General features: G+C 40.7%; 1 protein-coding gene across 1 annotated transcript in view; it reads left to right on the top strand.

Annotated features, from left to right (window-relative positions):
* The window catches only part of CRIM1 (cysteine rich transmembrane BMP regulator 1), a 287524-nt gene that overhangs the window by 136096 nt on the left and 128855 nt on the right, over window positions 1-22573 (top strand). Inside the window, exons 3-4 of the mRNA XM_007945075.2 lie at window positions 9265-9507; window positions 10553-10673. Coding sequence (XP_007943266.1) covers window positions 9265-9507; window positions 10553-10673 — 364 coding nt within the window. The remainder of the gene's footprint in view (window positions 1-9264; window positions 9508-10552; window positions 10674-22573) is intronic.

Here is a 22573-nt window from a genome sequence, read left to right as displayed (position 1 = left end):
GGAACTGACTCGACGGCAGTGAGTAGACCCCCTAGAGATACCTCAGAAGAAAGGCTTGGCAATCTACTACTGAAAAATTAGCTATTAAAAATCCTGTCAACACAGTTGTACTCTGACACACATGGAGTTTCCTTGAGTCAGAATAGATTGGACTTCAACTGTTCTTTATTTATTATTATTAACAAAATTTTACTAGTCCATTTTATGCTGCCTGTTTTGCATTAGTAGATGTGGAGCATATCTGCTGTTATTTTTAACTGTCCATTTTAAACAATTTTAAAATCAGCTTCTCTGTCAGATGTGTGGGATTCTACAAAAATTAAATAGTTACGAGATTCTGGAGAGATGGTTTGACATAGTGGCTGCAGTGATGGCTTTAGGCATGGCAAAGATTGTGAGGATGACATATGACCAGGCACTGTTTCATTCTGTTGTACTAGGGTCCCTGTGTTGTTGTGTTGTTGTTATGTGCCATCGAGTCAGACCCGACTCATAGCGACCCCTCCTTGGGTTTCCAAGGCAGTATCATTATGGAAGTAGATTGCCCAACCTTCCTTTCGAGGAGTGGGTGGTGGGTTTGAACCACCAGCCTTCTGTTTAGCAGTAAAGTGCCTTAGGCACTATGCTACCAGGGTCCCTATGAGTCGAGACCAACTCAGCGGCACCTAACAATGAGAATCTAGTGATAAAATTATTATCTCTTTTTTTCTATTTCCACCTAGGTAGTTTTTCATTTGCCTTTGTGTTTAATTTAAGCACAAAAACTCTTGAATGCATTTGCTACCTGTGAATCATGATTGCCCTATTGTATATGGACCTGCAGAAGATCTAGTAAGAATGGAGAGAAGAGATAAGTCACTGAAAGTTGAGCCACGGGGGTGAGTTCAGTTCCAGGCTTGAAGGAAGACTAAGGGCCGTAATCTCAGGAGTTCCACTAGTCTCTGTGAGTAAGCCTAGTCTTTTTATTGGGAGCTCTGGTAGCATAGTGCCTAAGGCACTTGACTGGTAACCAGAAGGCTGGCGGTTCAAACCCACCAGCCACTCCTCAAAAGGAAGGTTGGGCAATCTACTTCCATAGTGATACTGCCTCGGAAACCCAAGGAGGGGTTGCTGTGAGTCGAGTCTGACTCGACGGCACATAACAACAAGTCTTTTTATTATTATTTTGAGTTTCGTTACACTCTGTCCAGGATCTCCTATTGTGGACACTTTCAGAGTGGTTGGCAGTGCTAGCTAGGCATCATCTAGTTCTTCTCTTCTTGGAGCCATGGAGGCTTAGGTTCACATGGTCCACTAGTCCCTTTGACTAATTGTTTCTGTGCATCTTTGATTTTCTTCACTCTTCTTTGCTCCAGACAAGGCTCAACTTTAAGCCAAACAATAGACAGGGTTATGCATAGGGTGAGCAATAACACCACGGAGGTATGCACTTCTTAGAACAATCAACCACACGAGATCAAAAGGGCACCATTTGCCCACTGATAAAGCTCAGGAGGCAGGAATGGATAGGAAAGAGGACAAATGGAAATGATAACCACAGGGAGGAAGTGGGAAGAGTGTTGCTGTTACATTGTGGGGATTTCTTTCAGTGTTATGAACAAAATGTGTAAGGACAGTTGAATGGAAAAACAATTTGCTCTGTAAACTTTCACTCAAATCACAATAAAAAGTTTTTTTAAAAAAACAATTAACTAGGATTGTTCCTGGGAGCTCTGGTGGCATAGTGCCTAAGACTGCTAACCAGAAGGCTGGCAGTTCAAACCCACCAGCCACTCCTCGGAAGGAAGATTAGGCAGTCTACTTCTGTAGCGATACTGCCTCAGAAACCCAAGGAGGGGTCCCTTTAAGTCAGATATGATTCTATGGCAGTGAGTTTGGTTTTTGTTTTTTTAGGATTGTTCCAAACTTACCACACCAGTTATTATAAAATCACTTTAAACTGGGTAACCCTGTCAATATTTTAAGTGCTAATCTTGTAAAAGAGATTGTTAAATATGAAAGGAGCTCTGGTGGTGTAGTGATTTAAGGCCTTTGGCTGCTGACCAAAAGATCAGTGGTTCGTACCCCTAGCTCTGCAAAAGAAAGATGAGGCAGTCTGCTTCCATAAAAATTTACAGCCTTGGAAACCCAATGGTGGTCACTACAAGTTGGAATTGACTTGACAGCAGTGAATATGAGCATTTTAAATTAAATTTGTTGAAACCAGCTTATCTTTCCTCAATTACCTCTTCTTTTCTGTTATAAGTGATAATGTCACTTTAGTCTTTCTATAAATGGGACAGTTTTATTTGTGTTTTTTTTTTTTTTTTTTAATTTTAAGATGGAAATTGTAAAGTATTGCCAGGGCAACCAGACTGAAAATTTTGTTAATTAACTTTAAGTATTTGCGGTGTAGTAAATTACTTAGTGTAGCTTTTCTACCCTAAGTCTTTGTAAACTCCAAGGTGGGATTTTCTAAGAGCAACTGAGGAGCTCCTGATTGCTGAAGTTGTCCACCTGGAGTATTTCTGTTGGGAGTGGCACAAAACAATGTTCTAGGAGGTGACCACTCTCTCTCAGGTGCTTAGAGTTCTGATGCTATGATTGGCTAGTTTGACCACCCTGCCAGGCTCAAAGGAGGCCTCCTAGAGGCAGAACTTTCTCTGACTGCTGGTTGAGGAAGATGTGCTGCTGCAAGAGACACGTGCTCCTGAAAGAGACACACGCTGCTGGGAAAGAGACTCAAGAGACGCACATTGCTGAGTGAAACACCAAGGGACTCGCACTGCTGGGAGAGAGACTGTGAGAGACTGTTGGCTGAGAGACGGTGGGCTGGGAGAGAGACTGAGCATTCTTCCTGAACTTGAACTGTAGCCTGGTGCTTCCCTAATAAACCCCGTAATCCGTGAGGTCTGTGTGGCCACTGCAGCAAATTATTGAACCCAGGAGAGAGGTGGTGGGTGTTTTGGGAGGAACAGTTGGTGAAAGGGCTGGAGGGAGGCAGCATGTCTGGCCTTGTAGGAATAGGCCTTGGGTTACTGCTGGTAATCCTGTCTTCCTCTTATAAGGTTAGAGGAGGTCAGAACATGTGGCCTCCTTGCCATTTTTGCAGTATTATATATAGATTTGTTAGACGCTAGAGAGAAAAAGTTAGTAGAGCCATTTTTTCATATGGGTAAAATTTGAAATTCAGAGATAATGTTGGAAAAACCTTCTTGATGGAAAATACATGGTGTGACTGCAATTTTCTCTTTATTTCACTATGGAAGAAAGAAACAATGGAGATGTAGATAAATAAATGAAATTTACTGGAATCATTTACTTTATAAACAGGCTGAGGAGGAAGGAAGGTATTTATGGTGTGGTAAATTACATGGTGTGGCTTTTCTAGACATACTCTTTGTAATTCCCCCTTTGCTGTGAGTAGCTGATTGTTAAAGTTATCCACCTGGTGTATTTCTGTTGGAGCAGCGCAAAGCAATTCTTATCAGGTGTATAGAATTCTGATGCTGGGATTGGTTGGTTTTGGCCACTCTGCCGGGCTCAAAAAGGAGCCCTCCTAGAGCCCGGGGGGTGGGGGTGGGGGTGGGGGGGGGGGATGTCTCTCTGACTGGTGGCTGAGAAAAATGTGCTGCTGAAAGAGCTGTGCTGCTGAGACATGTGAGAGAGACATGCTGCTGAGAGACGGGAGAGACGTGCTACTGAGAGAGATGGCTGGCTGCTGAGTGAGATGGCCAGCTGAGAGAGACTGAGCACATTCCAGAACTTGAATTGTAGCCTGTTGATTCCGTGATAAACCCCATAATCTGTGATTTCTTTGTGGCCACTGTAGCGAGTTATTGAACCCCACTAGGTGGGGGTAGGTTGTAGGTGCCGTGGGAGGAACGGTTGGTGTCAAGGTTACTAGGAAGGCTAGAGGGTGGCGGCATATCTGGCCTCATAAATAAGAACAGGCCTTGGGCTGCTGATGGTAATTCTGTTTTCCTCTTGTGTAGTTAAAGGAGATCAAAAGATGCCACCTCCTTGCCTACATTTAGCAGTATCAGAAAAACAATTTCAAGTGCTGTTGTAACCACATTTGGGTTTAAGTAGCACACTGAATCTGGTTGGTAAAGGGAGGATGCTGGGTCAGTAACGGTTCTAGATAATCTACTGAAAGGTAAACAGGTCTGAAAGAGGAGAAAAAAAATAGAGCTAAGAATGTGAACAATTTTAAGTTAAGAATATATATACACGAAAGTTTGTACCCAATTAGCAGAGAATACATGTTCTTTTCAAATATCCATGTATTTAAAAGTAAACCATAAGGGGAGACACACATGCATGCACAGGCAAAGAAAAAAACAACTCAAGAAATGAACAAAGTAGGAAGTTTCACAGCCTATATTAATACTCTACCTTTGAATTAGAAAACAAACACGTAAATGACAAAAAAAAAAAAAAGTTGGTCATTAAAGCCAGAAATAAATTTGAAAATCTATATGAATTACATACTTTTTACTAAAATAGAAGTCAGTAAGGATGATCCTAAAAGGATCTCTGAATAATTTAATAACCATAGAAGAAATCTATCCTTTTGTCCTTTAAAAAAATACATTGAGTTTAGATAGTTTCACAGACGGGTTGTATGAAAGCATCAAAAGCACACATAATTCCTGTGTTGTTTAAACTGAGGTAGAATGCTAAACAGCTCACTGAAAAAAGGTAGTGTATCTCTAAAACTAAGATAGCATGAAGCCTGAACAGAAAAAGAGAAAGCACTACAGATTAATTTTATTCAAGTTTAGAAATTAAAAAAATTTTAAATGCTAACAAATTATGTCCAGCAAATCTTTAAAAAGCAGGGTTTATTCTAAGAATGGTGGCTGAGTGGTACAAACAATTAAGTGCTCAACTACTAGCCAAAAGGTTGTGGTGGTTTGAACCCAGCGAGAGGAGCCTTGGAAGATAGGCCTGGCAGTCTGTTTCCAAAAGATCCTAGCCTTGAAAACTTTGTGGAGCAGTTCAACTTTGTGTACATAGGGTTACCATGAATTGGATTCCACTGGAGGGCAAATAACAACAACAGCATTCTAAGAACACAAGGATGTTTTAAAAATCTGACTGATTACATTAACAGATTTTTTAAAAAAGCCCATATGACATTCTTAGATCCCTTTGAGCTCTAACTGATTGACTTATGCATGGTTCAGACTGTGTCTGCAGTAACCTGCCCTATCCCACCTGTACAGCAAAGATAGTTCTTAATAAATCTCTCAGGACTTGAACTGTAAAACGCACATCAAGGGGTGACAATGTTGGGATTTGTTAAAAGGAAACATAAAGAGAGTAACGTTTTGAATTTTAATGGAAACGTGTTGTCGAGGCATGTGTTTGCAAAGTCTGATTATACATACCAAATATTTTGCAGAATAAGAATGTAATGAAATGTGATAAAGAATAATTAATTGTACTAAATTAACAAGAGTAGAAATTAAGTGCTCTTTGTAATTAAAGTCACTGAGCTTTCATTAATTTTAAAACAATGTGTCTGTTTTTGCCAGATAAGCAGTCTACTGAACATACTTGACGAACTCCAGTTTTAATCAGTCCCCATACAGTCAAGATTCACTTTCTCCTCCTTAGCTCTTGGATTCATTCTGCTCCCTACTGATGGGGATCTGAGAGTAGGCTTATTCCTTACTTAGTCTTACTCTCTTCTCAAGACAAGTCCTTAGGGACTTAATATGAAAATGGGATCGTGCTAGTCCCTCAGACTAGAGGTGGCTTCTGTTTGTTGCAGCCATGTGTGAGGTATGTGCTGTAGAGGTTCCACGAGTCATGCCGTAAGAGGGAGCTGGGTAAAAGGAAGCTGGGTCACAGCAAGGCAGGGCAACTTTAATGGAAACCACAGTTTTAGTCAGAGAAAGAGCAGAGCCCAGAGAATTCAACTGAGGTGGAAAGGGTAAACCAGAAAACCAAACCAAGTTGCCATTAAGTCCATTCCAACTCATGGTGATCCTTTATATTACAACTCATGGAATACAAACTATGTGTGTCAGAGTAGAACTGTGCCCCATAGAATTTTCAGTGGCTGTGATCCTTTCAAGTAGATTGCTAAGCCTTTCTTCCAAGGTGCCTCTGGGTGACTTGAATTGCCAACCTTTCAGTTAGCATTCAAATACTTAACTATTTGTGCCAACCAGGGACTTTGGAAAGAAGGGCAAGGGCAAAGTTAAAACAACAATGGTGATTCTGAAGACAGGCAGCATGTTATTAGAGGAGCATAGCTATAGCCAGATGGACCAAACTTCTCATCATCACCACCATTTATGATCTCTGTAACCTTGGACAGCTTGACCTATCTGAACCGCCGATCATTTTCTACATAATGGAGCAAATAGTATCGTACCTCATGGCATTATTGTGACTTTTAACACGGCATGTGTGTTGATGAAGTATGCTCCTAGAGCAGAGGCCACCTACTGTGTTTAAGCTGCTTTATTGGATGTGATGTGTTGACGTTAGTCAGGAGTGCAGAGGCCTGCAGATGAATGTTGCTCCTGATTGAGGTGCAGGTGTGGTAAAGTGGCATCATGTCCAAATTAGGAAGTTAGAGGGCGTTATAAGAAGGAAGGTCGCATGGATATAACTTCATCTTATGGCTATCTTTAACACACTACCCACTACCCAGTGTATATATCTCTCTTCTTCTGTATTTTCCTTTGCCTTTCCAACTTCCTCTAATTTCTCCCTTCTCTCTAAATGCTCTGCATCTTCATGCTGTGTTCTGGTTACCTAGTGCCACTCTGACAGGAATATACCCCAATTGGATGGCCTTAACAAATAGGAGTTTATTCTCTTACAGCTTGGAGGCTTTAAGTCCAAGTTCAAAGTGCCAGGCTCTAGGGGCTGGGTGAAAGCCCCTCAACCTTAGGGTCCAGCTCTGCCTCCTGTTCCCAGACCACTGGAGCTAGAGACGTTTCTTCACTCAGACAGCTGCTGGCTGCTGAGGCTGAGAAGCCCAAGCGTTGACAAGTAAAAAGGCACAGTCCTGATGTTACCAAGCCACATGGCAGACCATTAACTTCAGTCCATTGTAAGTCCCAAGGTTGGCAGAGCATAGCAGGCTACTGAGCAATGACACGGCTACATGCAGGGTCCAAGCATGCCATAGGCTGGAGACCATTCCCAAGGCTTCTCCTTAAATACAGGAAGCAGACCACATCCCAAAGGCAGCTACTCAGCTGCTTGTGGTAGATCCCACCATGGAGTTGACTGCTAGTCTCATCATGGTGAATAACTACGACCAGTTGCCCAGCCACTCAACCAGGCCCAGCCAAGTTGACACACAAACATAACCACCACATGCTGTTGCCCATGTTCTCAAACCCTACTCTTCTAAGAAGAGGTTCATTTTTCTGAATCTTTCCTCTTCCTTTTCCTACACAGTCAAGGTATTAATCTCTCATGGTCAAAGCTGCAGTCCTTAAAAATAGCCTAAGAGACCCTAAATGACCAGGTCCCCTCTTCCTCTTCTAACTTCTGTGCTCTTCTCTCTCATTTTGCTCCATCTGCACTGGCCTCCTTGCATTCCCTGGAACACAGAAGCACACAGAAGCTTTTCCTCCTGTTAGGAAGTTGTTCTTCCAGATATTTCTATGGTTCACCCCTTCACTCCATCCAGTCTCAGTTCAAACGTTATCTTGTCAGTGATGCTTAATCTGACTAGATTTTAGCTGTCTTCTCCCTGCTCTCCTTCTAAACACTCCAATTTCCCATTATTCTCTTCTATCTTTTTCCCATAGTACTTTTCACCTCTTCCTACTCTATAATTTACTTATTTATAATATATATTTTCTATCACTATTATTATAAACTCTGCTACATTGTAAACTACATTTTAAATGCTGTAACAGAGCAGGGATCTCTGTTTTCTTTACTAATAATCACAAGCTGCTAGAATAGCAGATGCTCAAAAATAGTTTTTGAATGAATTTACTAAAATTATGAGTAAGAAGGATTTCCTGTAATATGCCTTAATTAGACAGGTAGTTAGGCAAGGAACATACCAGTGAAATGAAAAATACGGCACTCGAGACATAAAATGATCTGAGGAGCAGGCTTGGTTTTGGAAATAGATCTGTTTTTGTAATGTTGAGAGCCAAAATGAACTAGAAATGAGGAGGCCTGAATTCTTACTTTAATTTTACCACTGACCTTACACAAGTCACTTAAGTTTTGGTCCTCAGGTTTTTCATCTACAAAATGAGGAGACTGCCAGGTAACCTGTTGGGTATAACTCCGCTGTGTGATTCCATAATTGGGTTGGAGCTTATGTAAACATACCCCAATACTACATGGCATCATTTACACCCAGCATTTCCTAAACTCTTCCTCCAAAGGTCTGGGCTGCAATTATGCAGTTTGGCTTATTTTGGTCTTTTCTTCAAGGACCTCATGTTGATGTCCAAAAACTAAACCCAAACCCATTGTCATCAAGGTGATTCCAACTCATAGTTACCTTAGAGGCCTCTTAAACACTTAAACCAAGAGACTGAGCTACGGACTGGGGCTCTAGAACCTAGAGCTTTGCTATCTAGTTGTAAAGTCTTTGAATGTTACCTAATATTGATTTGAGTAGCTGACACTGGAAAAAGGGGATAAAGTATATTTGATGGATATCTGTTCTGTGATAGAAGCACACCAGCTGTCATTTAGGCAAATTACATGGGAATTTGCCTTTTATCCACCTTACTAAACTGCAACATTATAGAATTGTGTACTCTTACTAAGTCCTTCTAATCTAAACACAGACTGCAGAAGTAACATTCTTCCATGTTGGTTATCATGTACCTTGTCTCCTGTCCCAGAGGTAGCCATAATTTATTTGTGAGCCTCCATTTTAGGTTCAGATGCATACTGCTTTCAACAAACAGCCTTTAAAACTCTTGGAATTGGAAGATCTTTCAGCCTTCCAATAACTGAATCCAGTTTTCAGATTCTCCATTGCATGGATACATCTCACCTTTTCCTTTCTTCATTTTGGTCATTGCACTGGACGTAGATTTTTCAAGTTGAGTAAGTAGGACACTGGAAGAGAGGGGAACTGCAGATGTACCATTTTGGGCATACCTGGAGAAAGATTTTTCTGGTCAGCTAAACTGAGTTTGAGGGTTCTCACTGGATTTCTTTCTGTACCCTCCTCTTTGGTTAGTAAATAGATCATCAGGCCTGTCTGTGCTTCTGACCAGAGTGCCCCACACTGCCCCTGGGCATGTGCTAAATTCTCTCTCTCCCATCTAGAAGAGAAGCCAGATTGCTCCAAGGCCCGCTGTGAAGTCCAGTTCTCTCCACGCTGTCCTGAAGATTCCGTTCTGATCGAGGGTTACGCTCCTCCTGGGGAGTGCTGTCCCTTACCCAGCCGCTGCGTGTGCGACCCCGCGGGCTGTCTGCGCAAAGTCTGCCAGCCGGGATACCTGAACATACTAGTGTCCAAAGCGTCAGGGAAGCCGGGCGAGTGTTGTGACCTCTATGAGTGCAAACCAGGTAGGCACGAGCTTTGCCTCAGCAGTCTAGCTCCTTTACATCCCAGGGCCTAACAGGCCCCTGCTCAGCTACCCCTTTGTCTGTACTTTCACACAAAGATAAACATTCTTGTCAGTACATTGCAAGTCTTCCATTTGGGACTATTGGCAGTCTGACTTCTGGCCAGAGAGCCAGACTGATAATCCACTGGTACGGAAATGGCTTCAGAGAGGACTGTGTCTTTTACTCTTTGCTTCTTTATTTTTACCCATCCAATTTATGCTCGATGGGGAAGCTAGTGGTTTGAAATTTACGGTACTATGGCAACTTGCTTCATTCCCCAGAGAAGGTCATAGCCCTCATGTACAAATATATCTGTCACTTTAACGTATTACATTTCTAAACAATCATCATACGTAAAAGTTATTTTTAGGTAAATATATGCATCAAAATGCCAGGCATTTTATAATGAAACACTGAGCCCCAATATTTTTCTTTGCCAAGTTTCCCCTCATCTATCCTCTTGACTTTACAGCATGTGCTAAGTCACCTTTGACTATATCCTCACCTTCTTTGCCAGCATTTGATTTGTTGTTGTGTCCCAGCTGTTTCTTGCTTTATAGTATCTCTAACATCCTTGCTGTTATGGCAGCTTTTCTAATATGGTCAGTAAACACATCTGGACTGCAGTGATTTCGCTTTTGTAAGCTTCCTGTTAGATCAGTGCTTAAGCAAAACAATCCCTTGTCCATCTCTTGAGCTGCTCTATCAGAAACATGTCCGGCTGAATGTCACCATCCATATAACCACCTTAGGTTAATGCTCTCTTTCTTCATTGTACCTTTTAGATGTGTCATCTTCTCTCCTCATTTCCTTGCACAGAATTCTTGGGACCTGCTGCAGTTCTATAGTATTGCCGTTATGTCAGCATAAGGGTACAAGGACAGGGTTTCTGGGAAGAGAAGAACTTCAGAAGTTTGTCAAGAGCCAGTATTTCACTTTAGGATTCAGAATGCTTTGAGTAAATGTAACAGTAAATGGTGCCTCTCTGTTTGCCCCATTCCAGTTTTCAGCGTGGACTGCAGCACTGTGGAATGCCCCTCCGTTCAGCAGGCCGTGTGCCCCCTGGATAGCTACGAAACTCAAGTTAGACTCACAGCTGATGGGTGCTGTACTCTGCCAACAAGGTTGGTTTGTCATTAATTTATCAGGTTCTCTCCTCTGTCTTATGTATGTTAGCACCATTATTTTAGGTATAGTTTCCAGCATGCAATTTGACTTTCCATGGGAAACGTAATGCCTTCCTTCTTCTATGGAAGAATCACTGAACTGTTGCTATTACTTGATATTTACATATACCTTTCTTGGGATCAAAGCCAGATGTCTTCAGGTTAAATCATTAACCCTTCTAGATTTCTTCCTGTAGGTGTATCGATGTATTGTTGAGGGTTGGGAACGATGGAGGCACACATGTCCCTGTGTATGTAGATAGGGAGGAAGGGAGGTATATATCAATAGTAGGCTTGCCATTTGAGCCTCTGCAGTGAATGCTAGTAGTTGCTTAAGCAGTGTGATGTGATGAACAGTTGGATGCTTAATAGAATAGAACTTAAAAGTGTTTCCCAGGGATCTTTGATATTTGAAATCACACATCTACCAGATCTGTTAGTACTTTCTGAGGCAAAGAGGAGGCTAAATTCTTTAATGTTTTCTGGAGTAACAAAGACGTCTGTCTTTGGCTTTATGGGAAAAAAAACAAACTGCTATTATTTTATAAATAGTAGTAGGACTTAGCCCGACAGGACTTTGTCCAGAATGTGAGGGTCTCTGGGTCTTGTTCTTCACAGCCTGTATGGTACCACCATGTTGCTAGCGCTTTTTCCTTTGCTTTGGAGAAGACTGTGCTTGGGGTGCTTGGGGTTTACATTCTGTTTTCCTCCTCTGTGTCTTCTCCACCATGAACTCCCCTCCATCTTTCTCATGCCCTGTCCTATAGAGTTAGTGCCTCCTCCTGTGCCCTTGCCCTGAGCCTCATATGGCATTTACTTCATTTCTCTCAACTTTTGTTCTACATTTCACATCAAGAGTTGTAACTATGTCTTATTTAGCTCTATTTCTAACTTCTCCCTGAACCCTGGTGCCAGTGCCAGGCATGTAACATCTGTGTTTGTTAAGTAAGTAGTTGTGATTATGCAGATGATTCAGTGAGATAGGAAAATATATGTGGCCTGTAGTTAAGGTAAGTGTCAGTTATTTGTACTTAGTAGACATCCAGAATCTATTCTGATGGTTATTATTTTTCCCATGAATATAGGTGATGGTTGCACAACATGATTAATGTCATCAATGTCACTGAATCCTGAAAAATATTTCATATTTCATATAATGGAAAAAACACTGAATTTGCAAATGTTGTGTACATTTTTAAGGAGTTCTGGTGGTGGAGTGGTTAAGCACTTGACTGCTAACTGAAAGTTCAGCGGTGAACCCATTGTGGCTATACAGAAGAAAGGCCTGGCAGTCTGCTTCCATAAAATACAGCTTTGGAAGACCTGCAGGGCAAGTCTGCTTGTCCTATGGGGTCACTGTGAGTTGGAATTGGACTTGACAGTACACAACAACAATTTTTTATTTTTACCAAAATTAAGAAAAAAATCTTTTATGAAACACTAAGAAAAAAAAAAAAACATTAGATCTTTGTCATCTCATCTATTTTGTCTTGTCAGAAACCTAGGGTTCTCTCTCAGACTTATTTTACATTTTTCTGTCCTATATTATAAAAACAAATACAAATACTTTTTGTAAGGATAACATACTAACAGCGGTGCAACAGTCTTCTTACAACATTACAATGAGATAATTTATGTAGAGATGCTTTAAGGGGTGAAGTATTGTACAAACAGAAGATATTCCTAATTGGTAAAGGAGGACAGTGGAGCATTACTAGCAATAACAGATGTTCCTTCAGGGTCTTCATGGAAAGGGAAATGACAGGTTATATTGGGGAACCTGATTAATCAAAACTAAGCCAACTGTTAATAAGTTCTTTAGTGAAGAAAAGGAACACTTCTCATTTCAGTATTACAAATGTACTGTAGCACCATCTGCATGTAGGAGGCACCGTAGGCTATTTTTTGAGTCACTGTAGTGGGTAGTAATGGGTAGAAGCTACAGGGAGACATATTTAATCTCACTTTAAGAAAACTTTCTCATAACTAATGATGTTCAGGAATGAATTGGGCTGCTTCCTGAGATAGACCAAGCTCCCTGGAGCTGAGTAGAGTTCTTTCCGTCTGGATGGCCACCTGCCAGGAATGCTCAGAAGAAATGTTACATTGGAAAGGAGTTTGAACTAGATGCCTTCCATTTTATATCCAAGCTTCTGTGAGTCTAGTAAACATAAGCCTTAGGATGTTATTATTGTACGGACATAATTTTTCACTTTGGCACTAAAGCCAAAGAATGGTCAGAGTTCAGTGTGCCTGTCATGATGAAATTGAAAACATGGAGAAGGAAGTCTTTCAAAGTTCCACTGTAAATTATTTGCAGAGAAGGGATACATTCTCACAGCTCTTTAGTTTCCTGTATTTGTGACAGTCAGTGACCCATACTCATCCCCTGCCCCCTTTCCACATGCAGCCTTGTTCCCGCGGGATGAGGTCCACTCCCTGGACTCACTCACATTTTATGCCTTTGCATTTGCAGTGACCTCTGCCTGATTGTCTTTCCTTTCTCCAACCACCTGAGCAGCTTCTACCCCTCTTTCAAGATTACATTAACTTCTCTTTGAAATGTTCTCAGTCTTTGGCCCCTCAGCATATCCTAGGTGTCCTTCCTTTACACCCCACCCCTGTATTCCCCTCTTTGGGAGCTCTGGTGGCATCATGCCTAAGACACTTGACTGCTAACCAGAAGGCTGGTAGTTCAAACCCACCAGCCGCTCCTCTGAAGGAATGTTGGCAATCTACTTCCATAGTGATACCACCTTGGAAACCCAAGGAGGGATCACTGTGAGTCAGGTCTGACTCGATGGCACATAACACAACAACAGTTCCCCTCTTTATTATATATAGCACTTTTCATAATAAATTAAAATCATTTATCTCTATCAAGACATGTTTTATAATGTATTGAAATCACGTGAAATTTTTGTCAGTCTGTCTGATTCTGTGCAATTTCTGAGGACAGGAAGTACTTTTATAGCCTGTAGGAGTCCCTGGGTAGTGCAAACATTTAATGCACTCAGCTGCTAACTAGAAGGTTAGTGGTTTGAGTCTATGCAGAGGCATCTCAGAAGAAAGGTCTGGTAATCTACTTTCAAAAAATTAGTCATTGACAACCCTAAGGAGCACAGCTTTACTCTGACACACACAGGGTTGCCATGAGGCAGAGTCACCTCAACAGCAACTGGTTTATACTTAAATAGTACTTACGGTATGTCAGTCTGCATTTATTAATGATACAGTGGCTGCAGCAGTAGGCTCAAACAGCAATGATTGTGAGGATGGAGTAGGACCAGGTCGTGTTTGTTCTTTTGTACAGAGGGTCACCGTGAGTCAGAACTGAGTTGACAACACCTAGCAGCAACAATAACAACAAATGTTGAATGGGTGGATGAAAAAGCACACTCTTAGCCATGAATATTTCTGTGATGATTTATATGTTTAAGAAAAGAAAAATAGTAGGGATATTTTTAAGTTTCTTGTTACCTTCCTGCCATTGGGAGGTAATACTACTCCTTGTCTTATATTAAAACCCTTGCAATTTTCTCCCAGTCTGCTTTGATATGGTCCAGAACTGCTTAATGCTGTATAAACCTCAATTCTAAGCATTGCACTCATTTCTCACAGCGTAGGATTCCTTTATCTCTCGCTTCCACCTCTTTTTAATACTGCTCATCTCACAGGATTCCAATTAAATTCCACTTTATTCCATGAGGCCTTTGTGCTTCAACCAGCACCTATCCCCTCCTCTAGGAACTCCCAACATAGGCTTTTCTATGCTGCCAATTAATCATCAACTTCCTTGCATTGTTATTTAACTGTTACATGCATAAAGTCTTGTCTCACCAACGAAAGGATGTTTTAGAGGTCACGAATTATATCTTACTCTTTTCTTTCTCTCTGCATATGTTAATACTGAGTGAATTGGTGAATGCAGAATGTGCTCCGACTGGCTTGATCCTGTTCTTCCAAGTTTGGTGTATTAGGATGGGTTCTCATCTGTTAAGAAGGATGATAAACAGGCAGGTCATACTGTGACAAGAGAATCAAAACCCAAACAATCATGTGAAAATGGAGATAAAAAGGAGAAAGCTTAATATGTAGTAATAGTGGAAGTATTTTAAAAGAAAGCTACACAACTCTTTTCTTATGTTTGAGCCCTGTCAAAGGTTCCCTCTTTACGACCATTGTTTTAGGAATAAAGAACAGCATTTTGGAATATATAAAATCCTATAATGATTATTTGACCCTTACTGGCATACTTGGGAGCTCTGGTAGCATAGTGGCTAAAGCACTTGACTGTTAACCAGAAGGCTGGCGGTTCAAACCCACCCGCCACTCCTTGGAAGGAACTTGGGGCAATCTACTTCCGTAGTGATACTGCCTGGGAAACCCAAGGAGGGGTCGCTATGAGTCAGGTCTGACTCGACAGCACATAACAACAACGACAACAACTGGCATACTTACAAAGATCGTTGTTAAGAATTGAGAGCCAGTCGGTGAATTCAGAGGGAAAATTCCTTTACAGTTAGGACAAAATAAACTAATATTTCATTATATTAGAACCAGTAGAGATCTATCTTAGCTAAAATCCTTTTTTTAAAAGGATTTATTATACTCTCATAGACTAGAAAGGGAGTTTATGGACTACCCTCCTCCATTGCCATCAGGAGCTCTGATGGCACAGTGGTTAAAGCATTTGACTGCTAACCAAAAGGTCGGCAATTCAAACCCACCAGCCACTTCACAGGAGAAAGATGAGACAGTTTGCTTCAGTGAGATTTACTGCCTTGGACACCGTATGGGGCACCGTATGTGCTCTGTCCTATAGGGTCTTTATGAGTCAGAATTGACTCAGTGGCAGTGGGTTTGGGTTTGGGTTTGGATATGGGTTCCATTATCATTTGCATTCCTGGTGCGACCGTTTCCCCCATTTAGACCCTGACCGTGGACTGTATGCATTTGACTTATTTATTCATCAAACATGATTTGAGCTCTTGCAAGTGACAGGCACTACTCTCTAGATGTTCTTATATACATGCATGTCTCTTTCCACTTCTATCCCATGACAAGTACAGATTTTCTCCCCTAACTCTGGCTCTTCTACGTATAGGTTGTCTTTTCTTTTCCTTATCACAGCTCATTTTTTTCTTAATGACCTCTCCTTTCTTTCCCCTCTTTTGTGTCTTTTCTCCTGATTTTCTTCCTATTTGGATGTCATTCTTAAGTGATACTATTCTCCTAACCATTATTAACTTTTCCTTTCCTCAACTTGATTAAGGTTTCCAGTCTCTCAGCCATTTCTTTTGATCCTTGTCTCTTCTGCTGGCACCAGGACATAATCTGAGCTGTTATCCAATTCATCACATCTCAGGAGAGGATGGTGAGAGGTGAGAATTGATGGCTCTGGGTCCTACCAAAGTCCTTAACACTGCACAGTGATAAAAGAAAAAAAAGGGGGGGGGGAGCCATGAACACTTTGTGGTCTTTAGATGTCGTTTTGTGTGTGTATGCATGTGTGCACACAGATGCCTCCTTCATGCACAGGGAATTGACAGTAGAGAAACTTATAAGTCAGATTCATTGATCCAAATGATGTCTTTACAGGGAAGGATAAAATAAAGTCTTTAAGCAATATGAAGATAATAGTAACAATGACACTACAAATGTAATGCGCCTTGCTGTTTATAAAGCATTTTCACTTTAGTTCTCATTTTAACATTGCTCTCACTCCATGGGGAATAGATGAAAACTGAGGTTGGGAGATTAAGTGAGTCACACAAAATCACAGACCTTCCATGGTACAAAGGATAGAGCAGGTCAGAATCTCAACTCAAGTTCTCTGCTTTAAAGCTCTTTCTCTCTCTCCCTCTCTTTTTTTTTTTTTTGTAACAGTGTTGTTGTTTTCAAGTCCAGGAAACACTTGAATGAATATTTTTCCAACATATTTATTTACATCATCATAGTATATAGTAACAAAGGAAATCTATGGTTAGGTTATTTATTGCTGTGTAACACATCACTCTCAAAAATTAGTAGTTTCAAACAACGAAGTTGTATTGTTTCTCATGATTCTATTTGTTGACTGGGTGGTTCTGCAGTCAGCTGACACTTGGCTGTGGCTGGCTGATGTAAGGTGGCCTCACTTTTACATGTATGGGAGCCCAGAGGGGTCTCTCTCCCCATGTGGTCTTTCATCCTGGGCTTCTTCATATGATGGCAGAAGTGAGAGAGGAAGTAGCAGAGCCTTTATAGAGCAAAGCCTGTGAGTGCACAACCTACTTCTGTTGGTTAAAGCAAGTCACACAGTCAGCCCTCATTCAAAGAATGGGAATAGACTCTTGGTGGAAGGATCTGCAAAGAATTTGTGGACGATTTTTCCATACATTTAACCAAACATTTGTACCCTTTAGATTTCATTTTCTGATTGCAGAAAGTTAGTGGAATACTACAGCTAAGTGACCCTTTTCCAAAGACTAAATGTCCTTCTGGCCCTGGGATTCCTGGTACTCAGGTATAATGCAGGCAGCCTTTTGGGAAGCTCCCTCTTTCCTCAGCAGCTACCCTTTTGCCTCTCTCTTCACTTGCCAGTTGGCACTTCACCCAGGAGTAGATGCATGATTTAGGAGCCTCTGAGCACCACCTCAGCATTAAGCATCATTTAACTAGCCATTATTTTTAACTCCTCTCTTTAAACATGTTGTAACTACCTAGTTAAACTAGATTCTCTCTCATCACACAATATAGAGAGTGCTGTTTTTAGTTGTCACAAGATGTGCCTGATGAAAGCAGGTCAGTTTTAAAAACAAATCTTACAAAGTTGTAGTATAGAAATTGTCCTTTGTGATGTTTAATATCAGCTGAGAGAAATGGGTCTACTAAGTAAGCATGAGCTGTACTGGCACACCTCAGAGATATTGCCAGTTTAATTCCAGACCACCACAGTAAGGAGAATCTCAAAGTAAAGTGAGTCACACAAATTGTTTGGTTTCCCTGTGCATATAAAAGTTATGTTCACACTACACTGTAGCCTGTTAAGTGTACAATAGCATTATAGAAATTTTTGAAATATTATGAGAATTACCTAAATGTGACACAGAGACACAAAATGGGCACATGCCATTTGGACAAATGGCACTGATAGACTTGCTGAACATAAGGTTGCCACAAACGTTCAGTTTGAAGAACAGCAACAGCAAAAGACATAGAGTACATGCAAAGTGCAGTAAAGCACAGTGCAATAAAATGAGGTGTGTCTGTGCATCTGTGTGTCCCTTGTTCTGTGTTAGCCAGTTCAGACCTCAGAGAGCCTGACTGGACTCTCTGTCCAGAAGCATGTCTCTAGATCTTGCTATTTTCTCTATACTCTTTGATTGTTTCAGTGTATATGCCTCATTATACACTCTTCACTTAGCCTCTGTAATTTTTCACCAGTCTTTTAGATATAGGCTTACAGGGTACATATTAACTAGTTAAACATGTAAGCAATAATAACCTCTACTTTATTGACTCACTGTTAATCAAATAAGGAGCTCTTGTGGTACAATGGTTAAGGCATTCAGTTGTTAACCAAAAGCTCAGTGTTTAGAACCCACCAGCGGCTCTTTGGGGGAAAGATGAGGCAGCCTGCGTCTGTAAAGATGGAAACCCTATAGGGCAGTTCTACTTTGTCCTATAGGATCACTTAAAGTCAGAATCAACTTGATGACAGTGGTTTTATAAATTAAATGCATTTTTTAGTATCTTTATGCCTTTTTATTTTTTTAAGCAACTGTTTTTATATTTTTATTGAGAAGGTGAATGAACTTTTGTCATTGACAGTCACTCATTCAGAAATCATTTTAATGAGATTTGTCCCAAACTTACTGCTCTAAAATCTTATGTTTTCAATTTCTATCTATAAAAGTGTATTTCTTAAAAGTTATTGAGAAAATTCCAATTTACCCATTTTGAAGTAGAAATTAAGTCATTGTTTATAATGTTCAAAATTTTAAAATAGGGTTTTTCCTGGGTTGTGTACATGCAGCTAGCCAGGTTCCCAAGCTCTCTCTGACTAAAGGACTGATTCTCCTCCAGAGCATATATCTGGAACATTTATATATCTTTCTTTGTGTGACACTGTACCAAAAGTCCTATTTTCTATTTTCTAATAAACTTTGTTTTTTAGAGCAGTTTTTGGTTTACAAATTGTGCAGAATGTATACAGTTACCACATGCCCCTCTCACACACACATACTGTTTCTCCTAACATTTTCCATTCCTGTGATACATTTGTTAAAATTGATGAGCCAGTGTTGACAATTATTATCAGTTAAAATCCACAGTTACATTAGGGTTCTCTCATTGTGTTGTATAGTCAGTCCCATGGGTTTTGACAAAAGCATAATGTCGTGTTCATCATTGGAGTAGCATATGGAATCATTTTGTTGCCCTAAAAAAGTCCTATACTCTACCTACTCATCCCTTTACCCCCTTCCCTCCAATCCCTGGCCTATTTTATTTTTAAATTAAGATTTAGATACTATTCTGGCTACCTAGTACTGCTCTGATGAGAATATACCACAAACAGGATGGCCTTAACAAACAGGAGTTTATTCTCTCATAGTTTGGAGGCTTTAAGTCCAAGTTCAAAGTTCCAGGCTCTAGGGGATGGGTGAAAGCCCCTCAACCTTGGGGTCCAGCCCTGCCTCCTGGCCCACTGGAGCTAGAAGCATTTCTTCACTCAGACAGCTGATAGCTGCTGAGGCTGACAAACCCAAGGTTGACAGGTAAAAAGGCACAGTCCCGATGTTACCAAACCACATGGGAGGCCATTAATTTAAGTCCATTGTAAGTTCCAAGGTTGGCAGAGCATGGTAGGCTGCTGAACAATGACACGGCTACATGCAGGGTCCAAGCGTGCCATAAGCTAGAGACCAATCCCAAAGCTGCTGCTTATATACGGGAAGCAGACCACATACTCAAAGGCAGCTACTCAGCTGTTCACAGTGGATTCCACCATGGAGTTGATTACCAGTCTCTTCATGGGGAATACTACATTCAGTTGCCCAGCCACTCAACCAGGCCTAGCCAAGTTGACACAAAAACATAACCACCACAGATATAGTCTGTAATTTATTTTTCCTTACCTCCAGGGTAATTAAAAAATCTACACTATCTATGAGCTAAAATATTGGCTCGTACTGTGTGGTTTCTGTTTCCACCAAAGTATTTATTATTGATTATATTGAGCACATTAGATTCTAAGTACAGTTCCACTGGAAATGTTGGTAAATTTGAATCATATAGATCAATTTAATAAATAGGTTCTTTCACTGTCCCCTTTCATTGAAGTAATGCAGAGCTGGAAGTGTCCTGCCTGGTAAGTGACAGAGAGGAGGTGTGAACACAAACCATTGAGCCACATTGTCTGCCTATGGTCCTGAGCTCACTCACCAGCACCCCTTCCTGGCCTACTGAGAGACCTGCACTTTCTCCTTCCATGTTCTGCACCTCCTTTGTTGTTATTATTTTTTTTTTTTTCTATAAGCAAATTTGTACATGTGAGTAAACCATTCCATACCTAAAGAATAGTACTGTGTGCAGAGGGAGCACAGATCTGGCTGGTAGGAGTACTAGAATCCATGCTCACTTGTGCTGAGTGTGGCAAGCCTCTCACCTTATCTGGGTCTGTTTTCTTATCTAAGAAAGGAGGAGGAAAGACTAAATGATCTCAAAAGTGACTTCTCTAAGTTCTTGGACTTTCTTGAACCCTGAAGAGAGGAAGGGAACCTAACCAGCTGGTGATAGGAGGCTCTTGGGAAATAACAGAGGAAAAAAAATTTAAAATATTACAGGACTCAGAATATAATAGGAGAGATCCATGGTTTGCATAGCGATAGGAAGAGAAGGAAGTCCAAGGGGAAGTCATAAAATAATTATGGTTACTTTTATTTTTCATTTTCCTTAAAAAAAAAAAAATAGAGAAGGCAAAATGAAATAAAATACTAAACTAATGATTTAAACCACAGTAATTGGAACAGATTATATTGCAAAAGCTGGGCGGTGATTCAGTAAAATAGATGGCCTGTTTGGTCAATGGCTTGTTAATATTGCTAGTTATCTATTTTTATATCTATAAATAACTAGTCCCTTATAGCATGAGTGGGAAATATCTGGCCAAAGGCTGAATCTTCAAGATAAGGATTGTACTCTGTTAAATGCTTTCTAACAGAACAAGAATCTCTATCTCTCAGGCCTGCCTTAGTGTGTATACTGAAAAAAAAAAAACAAAAACCAAACTCACTGCTGTCGAGTTGAATCTGACTCATAGTGACCCCTCCTTGGGTTTCCAGGATGGTATCTCTATGGAAGTAGATTGCCCAATCTTCCTTCCAAGGAGTGGCTGGTGGGCTTGAACTGCCGGCCTTCTGGTTAGCAGTCAAATGCCTTAGGCACTGTGCCACCAGAGCTCCTGTATATGCTGAAAGGAGGCTAATTTGTGCATATGTCTGTGCCCCCACTGCTTACTTGCATGCACTGCATGGCTGCTCATAGGCTCCCAATGCCGTATCTGTTCCTCTTTTTTCCTGTCTATTGACACATCACTGTCCCTGAGGTTCTTACTCTGTCTGCCTTCCCTGCCTTGCTTCTGTTTTTCATATTTAATTGAACCCACACATAACAGCAGTGTGTTCACAGAAGAGTTTTAGATTCTCTGTTCTTTAAGATTGGATCATTTTTTGTCTCTTTTAAAACAAACTTCCAAATTAAGTTCCTTATTTGAGCCTCAGTTTTATTTCTTTTTTCTTATAAACTTTATAAGAGAATTCCCCACTCAAGACCTATAGTTTTATAACAGCTCCAAATGCTATAACTCCAAACCAAAACCAAACCTACTGCCATTGAGTTGATTCTGATTCATAGTGACCCTATAGTAAATCTTTATGGAAGCAAACTGCCTCATCTTTCTCCTGCAGAGCAGCTAGTGGGTTTGAACTGCTTACCTTTGGTTAGCAACCAAATGCTTTAACCATTGTGCCACTAGAGCTCCTTGCTATAACTTCAGGAAGGGGAATAAAATGAGAGGAAAGGTATTAAAACTTAGTTGTATCAGGAACAAATGTCATATACAGAGACCATGAACAGAATAAAGGACATGGATTTCCTTTGCTTTCAGCTTAACATCTGGATATTAACACTGAACTACTTCAAGTTGAAAATCTAGTATGTTTAGATCCCAATCCTTAATTCTGGTTTCTTTATGGTGTCAAGAAAATTCATCTTGTTGGTGCTATGTCAATTATGATAATAGAATCTTAGTAGATTGCTAGTACACTGTTTCTTGTGGAAAGATGTAAATATTTAGAAAAGCAGAATTCACAGCCTAAAGTTGACTCATATGGGACAGGTCTAGCCAAATGGAATTTCTGGCAAGTTATCCGTTTGCTTCAGAAGCTTATGAGTTAAATAAAAATTAATCTAGGCACATAGCTATAGCAAGTAAAAAGAAAGTATAGCTTTTTAAATCTTGAGTAAAATAGCTAATATTCATTGAGGACTTTATGGAAGATGGAGGACACCAGGCTCATTGTGGGGTTGTCGTTGTTGTTGTTAAGTGCCGTCAAGTCGTTTCTGCCTCATAGCGACCCCATGCACAGCAGAACGAAACACTGCCTGATCCCGCGCCAGCCCCACAATCCCTGCTATACTTGAGCCCATGATCACAGCCACCGTGTCAATTCATCTCGTTGAAGGCCTCCCCCTCTTTTGTTGACCCTCCACCCTACCAAGCATGGCATCCTTCTCCAGGGAATGGTCCCTTCTTACAACATGACCAAAATAGGTGAGATGAAGTCTGGCCATTCTTGCTTCCAAGGAGCATT

This window comes from Orycteropus afer, unplaced genomic scaffold (genome assembly GCF_000298275.1).
Source record: "Orycteropus afer afer isolate SDZICR_OR568_19922 unplaced genomic scaffold, OryAfe1.0 scaffold00131, whole genome shotgun sequence".
Lineage (NCBI taxonomy): Eukaryota > Metazoa > Chordata > Mammalia > Tubulidentata > Orycteropodidae > Orycteropus > Orycteropus afer.
This window is presented reverse-complemented; position numbering and strand designations above follow the sequence as displayed.